Source organism: Nycticebus coucang, chromosome 18 (genome assembly GCF_027406575.1).
Source record: "Nycticebus coucang isolate mNycCou1 chromosome 18, mNycCou1.pri, whole genome shotgun sequence".
Lineage (NCBI taxonomy): Eukaryota > Metazoa > Chordata > Mammalia > Primates > Lorisidae > Nycticebus > Nycticebus coucang.
The window spans coordinates 79,667,010-79,681,839 of NC_069797.1; the positions used below are offsets into that span (position 1 = coordinate 79,667,010).

Sequence of the window (14,830 nt, forward strand, 5' to 3'; positions counted from 1 at the left end):
CAAACAAAGGCAACACTTGTTAAAGGAAGACAATAGGCCAGGTGGGTGCCTCACACCTGTGACCCAGCTGAGGCAGGCATGTGCTTCATACCTGGGACCTAGCAATCTGGGAGGCCGAGGTGGGTGCGGTGCCTCACACCTGTGACCCAGCACTCTGGGAGGCTGAGGTGGGCATGGTGCTTCATACCTGTGACCCAGCACTCTGGGAGGCTGAGGCAGGTGGGCGCCTCACACCTGTAACCCAGCACTCTGCGAAGCCCAGGCAGGCAGATCACCTGAGCTCAGGAGTTCCAGACCAGCCTGAACAAGCGCAAGACCCTGTCTCCACTAAAAATAGAGAAACTAACCAGGCGTTGTAGCAGGTGCCTATAATCCTACCTACTTGGGAGGCTGAGGCAGGAGGATCTGTGATGACACCATTCCCCACTCTAGTCTAAGCAACAGAGCAAAACTATCTCAAAAGAAAAAAAAAGAAAGAAAAAGAAGGAAGACAACAAAACCACTCACCAACATAAATATTCACAATGCCTGGCACCCAAGGAAAACTTACTGAATGTTCAAGGAAGTAGAAAAATATGGCCTCTATTCAGCAGAAAAATCAGCAGTAGAAACAGACCCAGATGTAAAATACTTTATTTTTATTTTTTATTTTCTTTTGAAGCAGAATCTCACTTTATCACCCTCAGTAGAGTTCTGTGGTGTCCTAGCTCACAGGCTCAAGTGATCCTCTTGCCTCAGCCTCTCAAGTACCTGGGACTACCGGCACCTGCCATAACACCCATCTATTTTTTAGAGATGGAGTCTCTTATGAGCTATGAGTTCTAGCTCCGAACTCTGGAGCTTAGGCAATCCACTCGCCTCAGCCTCCCAGGATGCTAAGATTACAGGAGTGAGCCATCGCACCTGGCCAGAAAAATACTTTAAAATAGCTATTAGTTATTATGTCTAAAGATTTAAAGGCAAATAATTAGGAGAGAAATAAATGTTATAAAAAAGACTAAATGGACCATTAAGAGCTGAAAAACAAAATGTATGAAATAAAAAATTCACCAGACTTAACAGCAGATAAGATACCGTAGAAACAAAGGTTAGTGAATGTGAAAATACAGAAAGAGAAATGATTTGTCAGAAGCACAGAGAGGAAAAAGGCTAAGCACGATGAACAGAGCTGCAAGGACATCACACAAGCACCTGAGTCCCAGAGAAGGAGGGACACTCCAAAAAAAAGAAAGGAAAGAAAAAGAAAAAAGAAAAGAAAAACAAAAGGTAGATTGTATGTCTTGTAAATCCCAGAACAACCACTAAATAACCCGAAGAGGTTTATATAATAAGACAACTAGAAATAAAATGAAAAACTAAAAAATATTCAATTCATTTTCTTTTTATTTATTTACTTTTTGTTTGTTTGTTTTGTTTTGTTTCTGTTTTTAGAGACAGAGTCTCACTTTGTCACCCTTGGTAGAGTGCTGTGGCTTCACAACTCACAGCAACCTCAAACTCTTAAGCAATTCTCTTGCCTCAGCCTCCCAAGTAGCTGGGAATACAGGTGCCCGCCACAAGGCCCAGCTATTTTTTTTTAAGACACAAGGTCTCACTCTGGTTCAGGCTCGTCTCCAACCCGTGAGCTCAGGCAATCCACTCACCTTGGCCTCCCAGAGTGCTGGGATTACAGGCGTGAGCCATTGTGCCTGGCCTGTTTATTTCCTTTTTAAAGACAGAGTCTTGGGCGGCGCCTGTGGCTCAGTGAGTAGGGTGCCGGCCCCATATGCCGAGGGTGGCGGGTTCAAACCCAGCCCCGGCCAAACTGCAACAGAAAAATAGCCGGGCGTTGTGGTGGGCGCCTGTAGTCCCAGCTGCTCGGGAGGCTGAGGCAAGAGAATCGCGTAAGCCCAAGAGTTAGAGGTTGCTGTGAGCCGTGTGACGCCACGGCACTCGACCCGAGGGCGGTACAGTGAGACTCTGTCTCTACAAAAAAAAAAAAAAAAAAAAAAAAAGACAGAGTCTTACTCTGTTGCCCTGGCTAGAGTGCAATGGCCATCATCATAGCTCACAGCAACCTCAAACTCTTCGGTTCAAGTCTTTTTTTTGTTGTTGTTGTTGGACAAGGGGTCTTACTCTTGCTCAGGCTTGTCTGGAACTTTTTTTTTTTTTTTTGAGACAGAGTCTCACTATGTCACCCTTGGTAGAGTGCCGTGGTGTCACAGCTCACAACAACCTCAAACTCTTGGGCTTAAGTGATTCTCTTGCCTCAGCCTCCCATGTAGCTGGGACTATAGGCACCCGCCACAGTGCCTGGCTATTTTTAGGGATAAGGTCTCACTTTGGCTCAGGCTGGTCTCCAACTCGTGAGACCAACTCACGCTCAGGCAATCCACTCACCTCGGCCTTCCAGAGTGCTAGGATTACAGGAGTGAGCCATCGCATGCACAGCCTTCATCTGGAACTCTTAAACTCAAACAAATTTCCTGCCCCAGCCTCTCAGAGTGCTACAATTATAGGTGTGAGCCACCACTCTTAGCCCCAAATGACTTTGTAAAAGCCAGTGAAAAAAGAAATAGCAGATGAAGTAAATAGAAAACAAATAGTAAGTTCAATATTTATAGCCAAACATACATTAACAACAGCATTAAATTTATCTAAATCCTCTGAAGAATGGGTAGAAATTGTCCAACTAAATAAACAAAGCTACCTGTAAGAAACATACCCTAAAGACAAAGCACAAGTCAGAGAGTGGGACCAGTCACGCAAACTCAGGCATGGGGGACAGCTCAATCGGCCCTATTAATTTTAGACAAAGTAGACTCTGGGACAATGAATATTGTCAGAGATAACGGGGGCTATTTCTTACTAATAAGAGGGTCAATTCATCAAGAAGTCATAACAATCTAAATTGTATATGCACTTAATAAAAGAACTTCTCGAGCAGGGTGTGGTGGCCCATGCCTGTAATATCAGCACTTTGGGAGGCTGAGGCAGGAGGACTGCTTGAGCCCAAAAGTTTGAGGTTACTGTGAGGCTGTGGCATTCTATCCTGGGGCAACAGAGCGAAGCTCTGTCTCAAAAAAGAATGAAAGGAAGGAAGGGAGGAAGGAAGAAAAAATATTGTAACTGAATAATATAAATATTTGTAGAATGCAATGACGAAGCTTTATTTGAAAGGAGATTTTTTTTTTTTTGTAGAGACAGAGTCTCACTTTACTGCCCTCGGTAGAGTGCCGTGGCATCACACAGCTCACAGCAACCTCCAGCTCTTGGGCTTACGAGATTCTCTTGCCTCAGCCTCCCGAGCAGCTGGGACTACAGGTGCCCACCACAATGCCCGGCTATTTTTTTGTTGCAGTTTGGCCGGGGCTGGGTTTGAACCAGCCACCCTCGGTATATGGGGCTGGCGCCCTACTCACTGAGCCACAGGCGCCGCCTCTGAAAGGAGATTTATAACACTAATTGTTTATAGTAGAAAAGAGGGACTCAGTGCTTGTAGCTCAGTGGTTAGGGTGCGCCGGCCACATGCTCCAGGGCTGGTGGGTTTGAATCCAGACCAGGCCTGCTAAACAACAATGATAACGATAACAAAAAAACAACTGGGCAGGCAGCGCCTGTGGCTCAAAGGAGTAGGGTGCCAGCCTCTATGCCAGAAGTGGTGGGTTCAAACCCCAGCCAAAAACTGCAAACAAAACAAAACAAAACAGGGCGGCACCTGTGGCTCAGTGAGTAGGGCGCCGGCCCCATACGCCGAGGGTGGCGGGTTCGGACCCAGCCCCGGCCAAACTGCAACCAAAAAATAGCCGGGCGTTGTGGCGGGCGCCTGTAGTCCCAGCTGCTCGGGAGGCTGAGGCAAGAGAATCGCGTAAGCCCAAGAGTTAAGAGGTTGCTGTGAGCCGTGTGACGCCACGGCACTCTACCAGAGGGCGGTACAGTGAGACTCTGTCTCTACAAAACAAAACAAAACAAAACAAAACAAAACAAAAAAACAGCTGGGGCTTGTGGCAAGCGCCTGTAGTTCCAACTACTTGGTCTATAATTTTCTTTTCTTGTTGGGTCTTTTCCTGGTTTAGGGATCAAGGTGATGTTTGCTTCATAGAATGTGTTGGGTAGTATTCCTTCTTTTTCTATATTTTGGAAGAGGAGTTCCAGCTACTTGGGATCCTGAGGCAAAGAATCACTTAAGCCCAAGAGTTAGAGGTTGCTGTGTGCTGTGATGCCACGGCACTCTACCGAGGTCAACATAGTGAGATTCTGTCTAAAAAAAAAAGAAAGAAAAAAGGAATTGTCCAAAATTATTCATTTAAGCTTCTATTACAAACCTTCAAAAGAACAATAAATTAAAACAAAGGAAATAGAAGCCAATAGTAAAGACTAGACATCAATGGAATCAGAAACAAAACAAAAACCTGAGAAAATCAATAAAACCAAAAGCTGGTCCTTTGAAATGATCAATCAGATAAACCTCTAGCTAAACTGATGAAAGAAAAAAAAAAGAGAAAATACAAATCACCAATGTCAAGAATGAAAGGAGACATCTCTACAGACCTTACACACAATGATACGACAAAAGGAAATACTATTAATAATTGTGTGACGATGAAGTCAACACTTAGATGAAATGGGAAAACTCAATGAAAGACATGAATTACCAAAACTGACACAGAAAATAGAAAAATAGAAAATCTGAAATAAACTGATACATCTTCAAACAATAGAATACTGCTAAAAATTAAAAAGGAATTGATACCTGCAACATGCATTAATCTCAAAATTTTATGTTAACCAAAAAAAGCCAGATATGGGTGGTGCCTGTGGCTCAGTGAGTAGGGCGCCGGCCCCATATACTGAGGGTGGCAGGTTCAAACCCGGCCCCAGCCAAACTGCAACAAAAAATAGCTAGGCGTTGTGGCAGATGCCTGCAGTCCCAGCTACTTGGGAGGCTGAGGCAAGAGAATCACCTAAGCCCAAGAGCTGGAGGTTGCTGTGAGTTGTGATGCCACGGCACTCTACCGAGGGTGACAAAATAAGACTGTCTCTAAAAAAAAAAAAAAAAAAAAAGCGAGATACACACAAAAATATTGTATGATTCCATTCAGATGAAACTTGGGAAAAGACAAATTCACTTGTAGTGACAGAAGTGGACCAGAGGGTGCTGGGATGGGGCCTGACTGCAGGGACATGAGGGGAAGGCGGGGAGTGTGACGGGAAGGCTCAATGTCTTGCCTAGAGTGGCCATTATACAGGCATACAGTTAAAATGGCATCTCATATCATATTGAAATTATTCTTCAACAGGGTGATTTTAGTCTATACAGCAGTGGTTCTCAACCTTCCTAATGCTGCAACCCTTTAATACAGTTCCTGTGGGTCACGACCCATAGGTTGAGAACCGCTGCTATACAGGAAATAGAATATTCACTCAAGTCAGCGTCCGTCCCACTCGATTAAAAACCCCACTACAACATTAACAATCAAAGACAGAGGTGATTCTCAACACAGGACCACACAGCGCAAGCACTTCCATGGCTCTAATTACAGACTGAAAAATGTCGTCCCCCTGAAAGTCTTCTCTTGCCTCTTTCTTTTCTTTTTTTGAGACAGAGTCTCACTTTGTCACCCTTAGTAGAGTGCCATGCACCATAGCTCACAGCAACTTCAAATTTTGGGGCTGGAGTGATTCTCTTGTCTCAGCCTTCCAATAGCTTGGACTACAGGTGCCCACCAGAACGCCTGGCTATTTTTAGAGATGAGGTCTCGCTCGGGCTCAGGCTGGTCTCGAACCTGTGAGCTTAGGCAGTCCACCCACCTCAGCCTCGCAAGTGCTGGGATTACAGGCGTGACCCACCGCACCCGGCCTCTCTCTTGCCTCTTCCTAATTACTTTCTCCCACTCCCTTTATACAACCAGAGTCCAATTTCTATTTGCTTCTTGTTCACTGTCATTCTACCCCAAAAGACTGTGAGGTCAGGGACTTGATTTTTCTCAGTGTGGAATCCTTAGCACCTAGAGCAGCAACGGCTGCCCTGGGGACAGCTACCTGCCAATGTCCTGCTGAAGTCCAGCCAGCTGTGCCTTGAGCTTCACCTCCTCCTCTTGCAGCATCTGGAGCTGAAGGTCTTTGGAGGTCATCTCCTTGGACATCTGAGCAACCTGGGCATCCCAGGCACATTTCAGGGCTGATGCGTCTTCACGAAGTCTAAACATAGAAAGGAAACCGTGAATGGGGATGTGGCTCTTACTTACTCAGGTTCTCTCTTACACAGAGTCCCCTGCAAAATACAAAATACACAGATGACACACACATATCCATGCACCCAGCCCTCACAGGAAATGCCACATCAGAGCTGAAACTTCCTTGCCTAGATTAAGGAGATGGTTCTACCCAAGAAGAAATAGCCCCCCCTCCCACCCCCTCACTACACACACCCACCCACCCAGGCACGCACACCACCAGCCAGACGCCGACTAAACACCTGCCGTGTGCTGGTGCTGTCCTGGGCACTGAGGGTAGAGAGGTGAGTGCAGTGTGCCTTCCATGGCTCCAGAGCCCCCCAGGCTGGGGAAATACCACTGCTGACATACCCATCTTCACAACCTTGCTTTGCCACGCTCAGCACCACATATGTGGAAATAATTCAACACATATTCGTCACACTGAATAGTAAAATAAGATCCTATAGAAGCCTTAAATAACCTGAACAGTAAAATTCCTCTGGAAGAATTTTCCCAAATTGGACAAATTTCCCAAGAGAAACCTTCACAGAAGATGCCAGAGGCCCTGACAGGGCAGTCCCTTCTGAAGCAGGCAGGTGACACCTGTGCGTGCTCGGTGGCAGTCCTATTTCAGTGACGGCCTGGACGGTTCAACTGAGCTCATCCCACAGTGATCACAAAGTTGTGGTGGGAAGGTCCTTCAGCTGCTCCTGTGCTAACAAACCCCAACTGATGGATTCTTGAAGGCAGGGGGGAGCTGGCTGCTGCACGAGGCTACCCCTGGCCATGAGGGTCAGTTTAATCTAGCATGGGTGTGTATTTCAAGGCTGGTCTTACACAGTTGGGGGAAAAAACCACCATGCACACATCTTCAGATGCGTGTTTTAGGAGGGCTGAGAGGCAGTACCAAAGGCTTCAGCATTTCCACAGTCACCTGTGGAAATCTGGCTTTCCAGGCTCACACCTGGCTGCTGAAGACAGAGCCGTCCACAGCTTCTGGGTGCTCTGGGCAGCAGCATTACCTCCAGGCTGAGCTGCCCAGGAAGGCAGCTAGCTCCCCCGGCACAGGCATAGACAATGTGCCTCTCTGCTCTGCCCTGCAGTCCCAGCCCACACCCCCCAGCACGGCTGCTGAGCTCTCACCCTGCACATAGACAAGGACGTCAGTAGTCACAAGTGGGAGTAGATGAGCCACCACACAAGTATCTTAGGCTGGAATCATAGTCCTATAGGTGTTCTCTGTGGTTTCAAACTCCTAACCAGCATCAAACTTCCCAAACACTAAAAGCTACTAAGAACTGCAAGGGCATCATCTAATGTGAACTCACACTCACAATAGTGAGGCTGGAATGACACCTGAAACCCCCAGACATAAAGGAGGAAAGAATTAAGCTTTTGAGTCTATCATCTATTTTCTTTTTTCTTTCTTTTTTTTTGGAAACAGAGTCTCACTATGTCGCCCTGGGTAGAGTGCTGTGGCATCATAGCTCACAGCAACCTTAAACTCTTGGGCTTAAGCAATTCTCTTGCCTCATCCTCCCAAGTAGTTGGGATTACAGGTGCCCACCACAAATCCCAGCTATTTTCTTGTTGCAGTTGTCATTGTTGTTTATCTGGCCCGGGCCAGGCTTGAACCTGCCAACCTTAGTGCATGTGGCTGACACCCTAACCACTGAGCTATGGATGCCAAGCCCTATCATCTATTTTCTAGCCTCACAATAATATGCTGTGTGCTTAATAATACTTGATGAGCAAGAAATATGCATGGACAGAACACTACAGGATACCCAGAACAACATTCAGTTTAAGGCTGTAGGGGAAGCCGAGGTCCAGCATGCGGGCCAGAGAGAGGCACCTCTTCAGCTGCATAGCAGGGACAGCAGCCCCTATCTCCCAGGACTGGACAGGTGCTCACATATGCACTGGACTCGGAAGCCTTCGCTTTTCCAACTACTGTTCTTAAATTTAATCGGTTAGGGCGGGGCCTGTGGCTCAAAGGAGTAGGGCGCTGGCCCCATATGCCAGACGTGGTGGGTTCAAACCCAGCCCCAGCCAGAAACTGCAAAAAAAAAAAAAAAGAATTTAATCCATCAAACAACAAAACAATAAAGCTCAATCTAAGGAAACCATTCTGAATAAGCCTTTAACATCCGGATGCCTTATTGTTTTAATAGTTGTTTCCCCCAGATAGAAATTTAATTTAGCATAGAATTCTGTAAAATTAGGGACAAATATTCCCCAAAAGGAAAAGCCACTGCTAAGCACGGGAAAGACTAGGAAATTACTTATTTGTCTTAAGCATTCAGTAAATATGGCTTTTCCAAGGATCACTTCCTAACTAGGAATCAGGAGATTGCAGGTGAATGTTAACTAGTCCATGGTAATGGCACTGCTTAGCCTTCCACGTCTCTCCCTTGACACCGATCACCATGGCTAGACACGTCTCTCTCTTCCTCAACACCGATCACCATGGCTAGACCTGCACACGTCTCTCTCTCCCTCAACACCGATCACCATGGCTAGACCTGCACACGTCTCTCTCTCTCCCTCAACACCGATCACCATGGCTAGACCTGCACACGTCTCCCTCTCTCCCCCAACACCAATCACCATGGCTAGACCTGCACACGTCTCTCTGTCTCCCCCAACACCGATCACCATGGTTAGACCTGCACACGTCTCTCTCTCTCTCCCTCAACACCGATCACCATGGCTAGACCTGCACATGTCTCTCTCTCTCAACACCGATCACCATGGCTAGACCTGCACACGTCTCTCTCTCTCCCCCAACACTGATCACCATGGTTAGACCTGCACACGTCTCTCTCTCTCCCTCAACACCGATCACCATGGCTAGACCTGCACATGTCTCTCTCTCTCAACACCGATCACCATGGCTAGACCTGCACACGTCTCTCTCTCTCCCTCAACACCGATCACCATGGCTAGACCTGCACACGTCTCTCTCTCTCCCTCAACACCGATCACCATGGCTAGACCTGCACACGTCTCTCTCTCTCCCTCAACACCGATCACCATGGCTAGACCTGCACACGTCTCTCTCTCTCCCCCAACACCGATCACCATGGCTAGACCTGCACCCGTCCCTCTCTCTCCCCCAACACCAATCACCATGGCTAGACCTGCACACGTCTCTCTCTCTCCCCCAACACCGATCACCATGGCTAGACCTGCACACGTCTCTCTCTCTCCCCCAACACCGATCACCATGGCTAGACCTGCACACGTCTCTCTCTCTCTCCTTCTCTCTCAATACAGGTCACCATGGTTAGACTTGTCCACACATCTCTCTCTCAACACCAATCATTATGGTCAGTCTGGTACATGTCTCTCTCTCTCTCTCAACACCAGCCACGATAGTTAGAGTTGTACGCACTTCTCCTTAAATACCAGGTACAAGTGGAACAGGATTGCTAACATGGTGCGGCCCGGCTTATATGCCAAAAAAGAAATTGGGTTTAAAAAGAAACTAGTTAATGGCATTATTGGAAAATTCTCATGCACTATTGGTGGGAATGGGACACAGCACAGCCACTGGAAAACAGTGCCTCAAGCAGCTCAACACAGAATTACACGATCTAGCAATTCCACTTCTGGGAATTCAATTTCACCAAAGAGTTGAAAGTAGGATCTCGAGAAAATACACATTTGTACATACTTATTCACAGTAATATTATTCATAAGATCTAAAAGATGGAAACAACCCACATGTCTATTAATGGATGTATAAAACAAAATGTGGTCCATCCAGATGATGGAATATTATTGAACCTTAAAAAGTAAAGAAATTCTGACTTAAAACCACTAAACTGTATACTTAAATTGGTTAAGATAGTAAATTTTATATTATTTTACCATAATACAAAATTTTATTTAGCAGGCCAGGAGTGGTAGCTCATGCCTGTAATCCCAGCACTCTGGGAGGCCGAGGCAGGTGGATTGCCTGACCTCACAGTTTCAAGACCAACTTGAATCAGAGGAAGACCTGGTCTCTGAAAAATAGCTGTACGTTGTGGGCACCTGTAGTCTCAGCTACTTGGGAGGCTGAGGCAAGAGGATCACTGGATCCCAAGAGTTTGAGATTGCTGTGGGCTGTGACGCCATAGCACTCTACCCTGGGTAATAAAGTGAGACTGTCTCAAAAAAAAAAGGAATGAAATTCTGACATATGCTATAATGGGCGTGAACTTGCAGATTTTATGCTGAGTGAGAAGATCAGTCACAAAAGGACAAGCACTGTGAGTCCAGCTGAGAGGAGGACCAGAGCAGCCAGAGTCACAGAGACAGAGCATGGAGTGGAGGCTTCCAGGCCTGGGGGCGCCATTGGAGCCAGTGGGTGGGGAAGGGAAGCTGCTGTTTAATGGGGACAGAGCTTCAGTCTGGGAAGAGTTCTAGAGAAGGATGGTGCTGACAGCTGCACCACACTGTGGCTGTGTTAGCACTTAATGCCACTCAACTGTGCACTAAGAGAATGGTTAAAATGGTATATTTGGCCAGGCGCGGCGGCTCACACCTATAATCCCAACCCTCTGGGAGGCCGAGGCATGTGGATTGCTTGAGTTCATGAGTTCAAGACCAGCCTGAGCAAAAAGCAAGACACCGTCTCTACTAAAAATAGAAAAACTGAGGCAAGAGGATCACTTGAGCCTATGAGTTGGAGGTTGCTGTGAGCTATGATGGCACAGCAGCACTCTACCCAGGACAACAGCTTGAGTCTCTGTCTCAAAAAAAAAAAGGTACATTTTGTGTTACGCATTTTACCACAAATAAATAAATGCATGCATACACAGAAATTACACAATTTTAAAAGAAAGACAAAAAAAGAACAGTTCAGAAAAATGACATGAAAACTACAAAAATCTCACCACCCACCAGACACCCATTCCCTTGCCAGTCCTCTGGGTGCAGTGAGGGGCCTACTCACCTGTCAGCAACGGCGTCCCTCTCCCTGGCAGCGTCTGCCTGCCTCCACTCAGCCCTGTGGAGCTGCGCCTCCAGGGCCTTGCAGTGGGCCTGGAGCTCCCGCACTTTGGCCTCCAGCACCTGTAGCTGCTCTCGGTGGGCCCCCTTCATAGCCGCCAGCACCTCATCCCTCTCCCTGGCCAATCGGTCAAGCTCCTCATGCCTGAGACGGAGGGAGGGATCCCGTAGCAGGCACCTGGCCCAGATCTCCCAGCCCCAGCACCTCTTTCAAGGCACTCATCATTCGCTTCTTGTGCCACAGTGGTTGCTGAGCACATGCCCTCAACTGGATCGTCCACTTCTGCAAGGCAGGCTCTTTGCTCACCACCCCTCACAGGTAAACCCAGACTGAGCCATTCTTGGACACCAGCCCTCTGGCCCACCCTCCATAGCTCATGAGCCCCCAGAAGAAAAACACCAAAAGCAGACATATTACATGTAATTTGAACACTACCACTCGGACTCCTGATCAAACCCTAAAAGCAAATGTAGGCAAGTGCTCACTGCCCTGTACCTTGGAGCCAGTCAGGTCCTCTAGCACTGCGACTGCTGTGTGAAGTGTGCACTGAGTACGCCAGCTCTGGATGGCTTTGAGCTGGACTGCACTTCATAAGCCACATGGCAGGGCATGTCCCTCACTTGTAGTGTTGCATGATGTTCCTTCAAACACTACAGACTATAGTTATGCTTGTTTGAAGCGAGACTCGCAGAGGAAGCCTAATCGGGCTGCTGCTTTCACATGTGGACAGGCTTTGCCACGGAGGTGATCTGTGCACTGCCTATGCTAAAACTCAGTCTGCAGGGAAAACTGTATCACTCCTGACCAGAAGATAGCATTTTATTTTATTATTTATTTTTTTGTAGAGATGGGGTCTCACAATGTTGCCCAGGCTGGCCTAGAGCTCCTGGCCAGGAATGATCCTGCTTCGCTTTTCACCATATCATAGGAACTCACTAAATTATCAGCTGACAAGTGAGTCAAAGCCCTCCCAGAGAGGAGGTCCCCAGATGCTTCTTGGCGTCTAACCTGGAAGGAGTGCCAAGTACATGAGATTCTGCCCTGGAAGCCACATGCTCCCGTCTGGTCTTGCGAGAGGCAGGTGCTGTGAGAGGATGTGGGCAAAGCCCCCACTCGTGCCAGCAGGAGGGCTGTTCCCAAGAATATTTTACCATTCACTTAAAACTTAACTGAAATTTATAGCACATGACACTGTTTCATAAAGTGTGCACTAATAACTGTCATTGTGTCATTACTTAGAAAAGTTTCTGGGCGGCGCCTGTGGCTCAGTGAGTAGGGCGCTGACCCCATATACCAAGGGTGGCGGGTTCAAACCTGGCCCCAGCCAAACTGCAACAAAAAATAGCCAGGCGTTGTGGTGGGCGCCAGTAGTCCCAGCTGCTCGGGAGGCTGAGGCAAGAGAATCGCCTAAGCCCAGGAGTTGGAGGTTGCTGTGAGCTGTGTGATGCCACAGCACTCTACCGAGGGCGATAAAGTGAGACTCTGTCTCTACAAAAAAATAAAAATAAAAATAAAAATAAAAGAAAGAAAAGTTTCTGAACATTTACAGCCCTGTGACTCTATTAAATTTATTATTTTTAGATTATTTGAATATACCTATTGATATAGGTGATTGATTTCACATTTTTTCAAGAATAAAAAATATACTCATTTAAAGTAGAGCACCGGCCCCATATACCGAGGGTGGCAGGTTCAAACCCAGCCCCGGCCAAACTGCAACAAAAAAGTAGCCGGGCGTTGTGGGGGGCGCCTGTAGTCCCAGCTGCTCAGGAGGCTGAGACAAGAGAATCGCTTAAGCCCAAGAGCTGGAGGTTGCTGTGAGTCCTGTGACGTCCTGGCACTCTACCGAGGGCGGTAAAGTGAGACTCTTGTCTCCACAAAAAAAACAAACAAAAAAAGAAAACAAATAAAATTCTGGGGGCTATGGACTGGAAATACAGAGTTCAAAAAAAAAAGGAACAACGTGAACTTTCTGACTGCTATAGTAAAGCTGGTTCAAGGAGTGGTGCCTGTGGCTCAAAGGGGTAGGGCGCCGGTCCCATATGCTGGAGGTGGTGGGTTCAAACCCAGCCCCGGCCAAAAACCACAAAAAAAAGAAAAGAAAAAGAAAAGCTGGTTCAAGGAGGCTTCTGTGGTAGACATGGGGTCTCTCTGTCACCCAGGCTGTTGTCAGACTCCACTGTACCCTGCCAGGTAGTGTTCTGAATCAACGATAGTAGGCATTAAATTGCTATGGTATTTAGATCACATTAGAGATATTTTAAAGACTAACTGAATAATGTTTTTTGTTTTTTTTGTGTGTTGTCTCACTTTGTCACCCCCAGTAGAGTGCCATGACCTCACAGCTCACAGCAACCTCAAACTCTTGGGCTCAAGTGATTCTCTTGCCTCAGCCTCCCAAGCAGCTGGGACTACAGGCGCCCGCCAGAACACCCGGCTATTTTTAGAGACTGGGGTCTCACTCTGGCTCAAGCTTGTCTCCAACCTATGAGCTCAGGCAATCCACCTGCCTCGGCCTCCCGGAGTGCTGGGATTAGAGGGATGAAATGTTATTTGTTCATGCAAGAAATTACACTCATTTTCGGGTTCAAACCCAACCCCGGCTGAACTGCAACCAGAAAAAAAAAAAAAAAAGAAAGAAAAGAAATTACACTCATTTTCAACTATAGCTGACCCTTGAACAACACAGGTTTGAACTGTGGGGATCTATACACATGTGAATTTTTTCAATAAATATGTTGGGAAATTTTCTTGAGATCTGTGACAATTTGAAAAAACTCACAAACTATATAACCTAAAAATATCAAAAAAATTTTAAAAAGGTATGTTATGAACGTGTAATATATATGGATACCACTAGTCTATATTATCATTTATTACCATTAAAATATACACAGATCTGTTATAAAAAGTTAAAATTTATCAAAATGTCAGCGTACACTTACAGATCACACATGAACCATCCATAATCAAGACAAATGTAAAAAAAAGTAAAGATGGCGTAGTAAATCATAACTGCACACAATTAACTGTATTATTGTGGTGAGCTCAAGTGTCACAAGTATCTCCTTGAAACACGGAGTGAAGTGGCACTAATCATCTCCAAGTGGGCTACTGATCTCTCTCTGATACAGTGACTCATGTCTGTAAGGAGGAGGCAACTGAGAAACGATTACCTGATCCCAGAAGTTTAAAACAAGCTTGGGCAACATAATGAGACTCCATTTAAAAAAAGAAAAAATTTAGCCAGGCATGGAGGTGAGCATCTGTAGTCCTAGGTACTGGGCAGGCTTAGGCAGGAGAATCACTTGAGCCCAGGAGTTCAAGGTTACGGTGAGCTGTGTTTATGTGACAGCCCTTCAGCCTGGATGACAGAGTGAGACCTTGTTGCTAAAAAACTTAAAGATAAAAATAAATACAGTAGAAACTCCATAGTTGACCACCTCCTTAAGTTGACCTAAATTTTCTACAGACTGGACAGACACCACATGTTAGTATCAGCACAGGAGTTCAGTTCCTTGTGGTGACCAGTAGGTACAGTCCCTTGGGCGGTCACCTTACTTAAAAAATGAGGTCTTGGGCAGTGCCTGTGGCTCAAAGGAATAAGGCGCTGGCCCCATATGCTGGAGGT

General features: G+C 46.5%; 1 protein-coding gene across 2 annotated transcripts in view; it reads right to left on the minus strand.

Moving 5' to 3' along the window:
• Positions 1-14,830, minus strand: part of CCDC57 (coiled-coil domain containing 57) — a 131,744-nt gene that overhangs the window by 89,986 nt on the left and 26,928 nt on the right. For both annotated transcript variants that reach the window (XM_053568264.1, XM_053568263.1), the window contains exons 7-8: positions 11,143-11,343; positions 6,022-6,180 (exon numbers count right to left, since the gene is read on the minus strand). In XM_053568264.1, coding sequence (XP_053424239.1) covers positions 6,022-6,180; positions 11,143-11,343 — 360 coding nt within the window. The remainder of the gene's footprint in view (positions 1-6,021; positions 6,181-11,142; positions 11,344-14,830) is intronic.